General features: G+C 48.0%; 1 protein-coding gene across 1 annotated transcript; it reads right to left on the reverse strand.

The window, feature by feature from the left end:
* Positions 1-1293: 1293 nt before the first annotated feature.
* LOC102445620 (olfactory receptor 51G2-like) lies at positions 1294-2229 on the reverse strand. The gene has a single exon (XM_006113144.2). The coding sequence runs from the start codon at positions 2227-2229 to the stop codon at positions 1294-1296; it is 936 nt and encodes a 311-aa protein (XP_006113206.2).
* Positions 2230-9110: the final 6881 nt, after the last annotated feature.

Raw genomic sequence — 9110 nt, forward strand, 5'->3', positions numbered from 1 at the left:
GCGGAGTCCCAGAGAGGACGTGGAACCTGCATTTCTCCCAGTACTGCCTTTTGCAGAAAGTGTTCACCACACACCGAATGGGCCCAGCTAGGATAGGAACCAACTGGGGAGCTAAGGACCGTTTCCAGAGCTTTCCAGGAAGCAGGAGCAGCAAAGGAGTGGGAAGGAACCTGGGCCCGAGTCTCTTGCCAGGACTCTTGTGTGCCAAACCCTCCCTCACACCCACAGCTCTGCCCCGCCTCAGCTGGAAGTGGGCCCAGCAGGTGTGTGATGTGCAGAGCAATCAACAGGGGCTGCCTGACTGGCTTCTCCTTGGGATCATGATATAATCCTGTCTCTGACATGACTCAGTCCCAAACTTCTGGCTGAGGGAGGAGGGGGACGGTGGTGCTCTGTGCCCCTTGAGTAGTTCCTGTGCACAGCTCAGGGGTCAGGCAGCACCCAGAGAGCTCAGGACAGTGACAGACCAAGTCCCATGGGAAACAAAAGCCACTTCCCTTCTCTTTATTGACTGTACTGACAGCAATTGTGAGGTCAGCCACATAAATAGCTATTTATGGGGCAATGTCCCTCCGGTCCCCTGGCTGTCCATGAGCACCGTCACTATGTAAATGCTGCTGCCAGCGTTGGTCTCCTTCCAACAATGCTCTATCCTCCCTCACCAGTGTGTGAGGACAGCCCTTCTACCATTGCTTCAGACCTTACACACTGTGGCTACGTCTAGACTGGCATGACTTTCCAGAAATACATTTAACGGAAAAGTTTTCTGTTAAAAGCATTTTTGGAAGAGAGCGTCTAGATTGGCACGGATGCTTTTCCGCAAAACCACTTTTTGCGGAAAGGTGTCCGTGCCAATCTAGATGCGCTTTTCCACAAAAAAGCCCCGATCGCCATTTTCGCGATCGGGGCTTTTTTGCAGAAAACAAATCTCAGCTGTCTACACTGGCCCTTTTGCGCAAAACTTTTGCGCAAAAGGGACTTTTGCCCGAATGGGAGCAGCATAGTATTTCCGCAAAAAGCGCTGATTTCTTACAGTAGGAAGTGAGTGCTTTTGCGGAAATTCAAGTAGCCAGTGTAGACAGCTGGCAAGTTTTTCCAGAAAAGCGGCTGATTTTCCGGAAAAACTGGCCAGTCTAGACATAGCCCCAGTGAACCTCTCTCTGCAGAGTGGAGATCAGTAGCTTATCCCATCTCCAATGTAAGGGTCCAGGATGGAAGCAGTGACCTTGTCCATGGCTGAAGTTCTTTGTCTCCCATGTCACCAGCACTGGAGCCTTGTGAGGAACTGACCTTTCACTTGATGAACACCCTGATGACCCGCGCACGAAGCTGTTTGCACTTCACGCTGTACACGATTGGGTTCATCAGGGGTGGGACCAGTAGGGAGATGAAACCCAAGACCAGTGGAAGCAACAGAGAAGAGCTCTTCCCAAATCTGTATATCACACTCAAACTAAAATCTGGTATGTAGAAGAGCAGGACGGCACAGAGGTGGGAGACGCAGGTGTTCAGGGCCCTGAGGGTCTCCGTGCGGGACGCGATGCTCAGGACTGTTTTGAGGATCATCACATAGGACATGAAGATGAGCAGTGAGTCCAACCCCATTGTGAAGATTTTAGTAAACAGGCCGTAGATAACGTTGACACTGATGTCTGAACAAGCCATCTTCATGACTTCCTGGTGCAGGCAGTAGGAGTGGGAGAGGACATTGGCTCGACAGTATCGGTACCGTTTCAGGAGAATGGTGAGTGGAAGCATTACAATCAATCCTCTTAGCACACACACCAGCCCCATCTTGCTTATTTTAGATGGGGATAAGATGGATGTGTATCTGAGCGGGTTACTGATGGCAACAAAGCGGTCAAAGGCCATCAAGAGGAACACAGAGGATTCAACATTATGAAGGAAGTGGATGAAGAACTGCTGGGCAAAACAGGTATCAAGGCTGATCTCCCTAGAGTTAAAGATAAACATGCCCAGTATTGTTGGTCCGGTGGCTATAGACAAACAAAGGTCTATGACAGCCAGCATGGAGAGGAAAATGTACATGGGCTCGTGGAGGACTGAATCTGTTTTTATAATGAACAGAATGACTGAATTTCCTACTATAGAAATAACATACAATGTGCAGAAGAGGACAGCAATCCAGAGATACATGGCTTCCTGCCCGGGTATCCCGGTGAGCAGGAACACGGCGTGTGTGAAGGTGGTGTCATTGACATCTGACATCGTGCACCGGGGAGATCTGATTAGTTGTGAACTTTCCTCCCTGAAAGAAAAATGAACAAGCGACTCAATGATATTTAGCAAGACCTCTTTCTGTTCTCAGTGCAAATCTAGAGAAGCTTAAGGAAGATGAGACAAAATGACTTCTGTTTACACCACCAAGAGAAAGAGAGGCCCTGCCATACTGAATCAGACCTGTGGTCTTAGTCCATTATCGAGTGGGCACTTCCAGATGCTGCAGAGGACAGGAGAAGAGGCCCTACCCTAGGTACCTCTGAGATGGCTTGCTCACAATGTCTCCCTCGAAGCCAACTAATTAGACATCTTCTACAAGTTTTTTAAAACAGACTTCACTAGAATAGTGATAGAGATGCAGCCGTGTTAGTCTGGTCTAGCTGAAACAAAAGACAGGACTATGCAGCACTTTAAAGACTAACAAGATGGTTTATTAGATGATGAGCTTTCGTGGGCCAGACCCACTTCCTCAGATCAATTTTTGGAAGAAAATTGGCACAACCATATATACCAAAGTGATACAATCAAAAAAAAGTGAACACATATGAAATTGACAAATCAGATTTTAGAACAGAGGGAAGGTGCTCACTACTGGATTATCCAGCTATGTAGACTCTCTTCTCAAACCCTATGCAACCAACACTCCCAGCTATAGCCGATATACTACTGACTTCCTGAGAAAACTACAAAACATCGATAACCTCCCTGATAACACCATCCTTGCTACCATGGATGTAGAAGCTCTCTACACCAACATCCCACATGAAGACGGATTACAAGCAATTAGAAACACTATCCCAGAGGATACTACTGCCAATCTGGTAGCAGACCTATGTAACTTTGTTCTCACCCACAATTATTTCCAATTTGGGGACAACTTATACCTCCAGATCATTGGCACAGCCATGGGTATCCGCATGGCCCCACAGTACGCTCACATTTTTATGGCTGACTTAGAACAACTTTTCCTTAGTTCTCATCCCCTTTTAGCCCTTCTCTACTTATGCTACATGGATGACATCTTTATGATCTGGACCCATGGCCAAGAAACACTGGATGCATTCCACAGAGACTTTAACAACCTACACCCCACCATCAATCTCAGTCTGGACCATTCTACACGAGAGATCGATTTCCTGGACACCACAGTACAAATCACCAGTGGTAGATTAGACACCACTCTCTACAGAAAACCCACTGACTCCTACAGTTACCTACATGCCTCCAGCTCCCATCCAGGACACACCTTCCGATCCATCGTCTATAGCCAAACCCTTAGATACAATCGCATCTGCTCTAATCCCGCTGACAGAGACCAGAAACTTCAGGATCTCTACTAAGCATTTATAAGCCTCAATTACCCACAGGAGAAATAAAAAAACAAATTGAAAGAGCCAGACGAATACCCAGAAACCATCTACTTCAAGACAGACCCAAGAAAAGCAACAATAGAACACCACTTGTCATCACCTATAGCCCCCAACGTAAACCCGCCCAACGCATTATCAATAAACTACAACCTATACTGGAACAATATACTACCCTCCGAGAGGCTCTGGGAGACAGACTCATAGTCTCCTATAGACAACCACCTAACCTCAGGATAATTCTTACCAACAACCACAGGACATACCACACTAATACCAACCCTGGAACTTTCCCTTGCAACAAACGCCGGTGCCAGCTTTGTCCACATATTTACTCTGATGACACCATTATTGGACCTAACCATGCCAGTTACAAGATCAAGAACACATATCCTGTTCATCCAGAAATATAATTTATGCCATCATGTACCTAACGTGTCCGTCTGCTATGTATATTGGACAAACTTCTCAGACATTTTGCCAAAGAATCAATGCACATAAAACAGACATCAGAGTCTTTCACAGAGAGAAAACTGTTGCTTGCCATTTTAACCAGACTCGCCATTCTCTCGATGACCTTAAAACATGCATATTGCTTCAAAAATATTTTAACACCAGACTTCAAAGAGAAGCCTCAGAACTGTCATTCATGCTTAAATTTGACACTTTATGTATGGGCCTTAACAAAGATGCTAATTATCTCACCCATTACAAAGATAGCTTCCCCAATTATCACCCGTAATATCATTACCTCACAGACATTAACCTACCCCCCTCACTTCCCCTTTGTTCTAAAATCTGATTTGTCACTTTTATATGTGTTCACTTTTTTTTTATTGTACCCCTTTGGTATATATGGCCATGCCAATTTTCTTCCACAAATTGATCTGAGGAAGTGGATCTGGCCCACGAAAACTCATCATCTAATAAACCATTTTGTTAGTCTTCAGAGAGCTGCATAGTCCAGTCTTCACTAGAGTAACAGGGCTCTCTGGTTAGCCACTGGGGCAAAGTTCCGGTTTTGTCTCAGGTATCCTGCACTTCTAGGTGGTTAGGGCTTGCCTCAGAGGCTCACTGTGACCCTTGACGTAGCCTCTCTTACTTTCAGGAGGCAGGGGTCGCAGCATCCTGAGCCACCTTCGTTGTAGGCCAGTCAATGGGTTTGGGGTGAGATCCCTCCTTAATCTCAGTCTCCCCTCGTGTGGGGTGTGTCTGTGGCGTGGGGAGGGTTGGGGGGAACCCCGGGCCCAGGCTCTACTTTGGATTCCAGCCCAGGGACCTTAATGGCAACGGTAACAGGTAGTTTTCCTATAGCCCTGGCCTGGGCCATTTCCCCAAATGGCCCCTCCCAGCATACTTGCTCCTGGCACATGACCACACTCGCAATCCCAGCTTTTCCATAGTGCTCCGCTTTACTCCCAGCCCCTCGCGTGTCACCCTGTCTGAAATCCCAGTCGGTTCTCAATAGGCTGCAGGTGTTCTGATTAGTGGGTCTCTCCTAATCGCTTGCAGCAGGTTCTTAACTGGCTCCAGGTTTCCAGTGGTGTCTGCCTGACTTCATTGGTTCTAGCTCATTTCTGATTGCTCTGGAGCAGCCTCTGCCCCGGTCATTCAGGGAACTGAATTTATTCATCCAGCGATCAGCGTACTTACCCTCGACCAGACTACTGCAGCCAGCCAGTCTGGGTCTGTCGCATCCAGTCCCTCTTTGAATCCTGCTAAGCTCTGGGCCTCATGGACAACTTGTTGCTGGAAGTTCTGCAGCCTACTTGAGCACAGTGTGATTTTACAGGTGTGATCTTCCCACACACACCCTCTCTGGCCCTGGATGTGACCCATTGAATCATGACATGTGTAAACACATGGTAAGTGCACTGTGAAAACGGACATTATATTTAACCATGTTGCGCTGGAGCTATTTATAAATAAGTTCCATTGCCTCATTATATATTTATTTTCTACATACAAAAAGTACAAATTATGCCGCTGCCTCTTCACAGCCCATCGGATAAATGCTGAGCACTACATTTTGAATTCAATACCATTGTCATCAATAGTATCACTCCAGATTTACATGTGTAAAGTAGATCAGACCTGGGCTCTGTTAAATTTCCCTCCCGAAATGTTCCCGGTTATACACTCTGACCACCCAAGAATCCCTCCAAGAGAAACTCAAGTGCTTTGCCTGGCCTATATTGACTGAATCCAGAAATGCTGATCATTCTGTAGGCTTCTCTTCATCCTTGTAGGGCCTACATCCTCCCCCCATGCAAGGGTCCGTACATACATGTGAAATTACAAGTTAACACTATTACTTCAGCTCAATGGGGGTGAGAACTGCATCCCAAATAGGGGCAAAAAGTGCAGTTTGCATTAACATCCAGGTCAGTGTGGAAGTGATCTCAGTCATGCTAGTGTGACAGCTGATGGTGTCAATTACATGTAACCATTATTACAGTCCTATTTCATGCACTTCTTTGCTGAAACACAGACCCGCGATGCTGTTCTCTCAGACTTTTTGGAAAACTTGCACAGGTATTGAAGCGACCCTGAAAGACCCTGTGACAGGGCGCTCGCCCTGCACTGGCCCTTTAAGGGCAGACCCAGGCCTGAATCAGGGCCGGGGAGTTTAGCCCAGCTGAGGCTGTACTAGCCCATTAGGGCCCAGCTGGGCGCTATAATAGAGAATGGGCTGCTGCTGCGGGGGGAAGCAGTGAGAACCTGGCTGCTGAGGGAGGAGGAGGCTCCCTGGAGCTAGGGCAGGGCTGGGGAAGCCAGGCAGGGCTAGGGGAGCTCTGGCCAGCAAATCCTCAGACTGCAGGGCTTGAAAGAAGGCCCGCTGGAGGAACATCGACCCCCGGAAGGGGGGCTCAGAGACAGACTTGGGCACTGCCGGAGGGCAGTGTGGCGAAGAGGATGCCGCAGCCGGGAGTAAAGAGGGGAGACACCACCCCAGAGAAGGCACCCTACCTGCCGAGGGAGCCAATTCCTGAGGGCAGACGGCAGGGGGATACGGTGGTGAGTGTGAACCCCCTCACAGACCCTGATAGTGTTAGATACAGTGTCTGTTTAGTTATCAGGAGAGAGTATCACACAAGCACTCATATAACAAAGGTAAATTGCATAAACCCGTTGCAAAGAGTATATGGAGTACTTCTGAAATACTTTCTAAAGGAAAAGCCATTACGCACTAAAGTTACCACTGTAGAGATTTCCACCAATGCTGCTGCTGGCTTTTCACAATCAAGAATGTCAGGAAATCTCACCTCATAATATTTGTATTACAATAAAAAGATGTGTCCTAACATTTACACACCTGTACTCAAGCACACACATGCCAACCCGTTCCCTCTCCCGGAATCTAATTTCAGAGCCGATGTCTTGGGTTAGAGTGAGACTCAAAATAGAGATTTGACATTTGGATTGCTTCAGCATGGTGAGAGACTGACATAATCAATGTCTATGCTAAATCCCCTTCTTGGTATGTTTGCTCTTGAGCTATAATGGGGTGTATAATATTGGGGTGTTGGTTATGTCTGTATTAGGTGAAACCAATATGGTGCTGCTTAGTGTAGGAACAGGCTGCTGGAAAACAAACAGGAAGGGAAGCAGCAGCTCAAGAAAAGCGATTACTCAGTCAGCACTTCAGAGAGGTTGAGAAACCACAATGGTGCTACAAGCTGGGAAGAGCCTATTTCCAGGATCCAGCCACATTACCTAGCTTGTTTGGCCAGCACTGGGAGTTTTACCAGAGGTGGGGCAGTTGTTGCTGAGAAGCTCATCAGACTGACCTGCACAGACACCACTGGGGAAGGCTGAAGGCCTGGATAGACTGTTATTTGAAAACCCTCCTGTTCTCCCATCTTACGCTTTCTTCCTGCTGTTCAGATTGCACAGTACTTTGGTTCAGGACGGCTGGGTGGTCCCATCTCACCACTTGTCACAGCCTCCCAAAAGGAAGAACCACAGGTACCAAACCCACTCAGGCCTGCTGGTCAAGCACAGTCAACCCACAGTGCGCTGTAGCACAGGGCCCAATCTGAGGGAGGGAGGATCATGGATTCCACCCCATGAAAGTCTAGGCTATGAGGCCTGACATGGGACACTCATGGACCAGAGAGGATCAGAGATGCGGGTAGCCCTGTAATTCTTAGAGGTCCCTATAGGGCATACATAAATGCTGAAGATCCCAGCCAATCAGGAACCAGAAATATCCCCTATCAGAGCTGTTACAGAGCTCTGAATACCATATGCAATTCTTATTGTAAAGCCAGAGAATAAAACCTCGACAATGCATTTGCCAATTACATTTCCAGCAACAAATAAACCGAAAGCAATTTGAGAATGTGTCACTGGTGTTCTGTGGGGTCTCCCCTTGGTCAGCCCCTGGCAGATGGAGCCCAGAGCACATGGCACCTCCAGAAATAGGACCCTCTGTGAAACTTTGACTGGAGGCATTAGTGTTTTATCCCTCTGAGCTCACTTTGAAAGTCTGAATTCTGTACATCTTAAACCGCCAAATGTGGAGCTTGGGCAATTGTAGGGTGAGGGGTTCCCAAGCTTCCTAACGCTGCCTCCCTTCCAACCGCATCACTGAGTCACCCTCACAGCCCGATGGAGTCCTCTGCCACTGCACAGAACAGCTGCCAATGCAAACAGCCTGCAGCCTTCGCCCTGCATTTCACATGTGAAACCTGCCAACGTACCCAATCCCTGCTAGAAGGGAGCCGCTGCCACCAGAGGTCTTCACCGTGAAGCAGGAGTCATCGGAGAGGTTGCACGGGCAGCAGTCAGTGTATGCTAGGCCAGGGTGGCAACTGCTTTTATGCAGCATGTTTGTACCTTCCCTTGGGGCCACTTGGCCATCAGGGAACTTTAGCTATCTGTTTTCGTGAGCACCAGCTTTAACCCCTGTCACAGCCAATGGCAAATGGATGGAGGCCAGGTAACAGGGGACGCAAAGCTTCTAGTTCTTCTTTTGTATCCAACCCGGTGCAGCCAGGCAGCGTCCTGGCAGCTGAGCATCTAGAGAAAAATCATCCATTTTCTGTGAAAACTCTCCCCAAATGATGGATGAAAAGGAAACTCAGGGTTTGGGTCAAAATTTTTGTGTGTTGGGGAATAAACTCTTTGTTTTCCAGCCGAGGTCTTCACTACACAAGGTCTCCCTGTCCTTCCTGTGACAGGACCATTCCCCTAGTTGACAGCAATAGTCCTCCCATCAGGTTCCCCCCTGAACACCCCCTTGAGATGTGCTATGGTGCGCCATGCTGTCACCATGATGCACCAGCTCACTGCTTGTCGACATCATTTAAGAACATAATAGCTGCCTCATGCGGTCAGGGCAACAGTCCATCTAGCCCAGTTTCCTGTCTGCTGATAGGGCCCATACAGAGACTTCAGAGGGAGCAGAGTGTAAGTATTGAGTTATCCACCCCCCACATCTGCTTACAGTTTCTGGGGCTCCGAAGTTAAGAGACACTCAGAGCACATGGCTGCATC

Source organism: Pelodiscus sinensis, chromosome 1 (genome assembly GCF_049634645.1).
Source record: "Pelodiscus sinensis isolate JC-2024 chromosome 1, ASM4963464v1, whole genome shotgun sequence".
Classification (NCBI taxonomy): Eukaryota; Metazoa; Chordata; order Testudines; family Trionychidae; genus Pelodiscus; species Pelodiscus sinensis.

Coding starts and splice junctions, on each gene's coding strand:
- LOC102445620 (XM_006113144.2), bottom strand. CDS start 2,229: ATGTCAGATGTCAATGACACCACCTTCACACACGCCGTGTTCCTGCTC.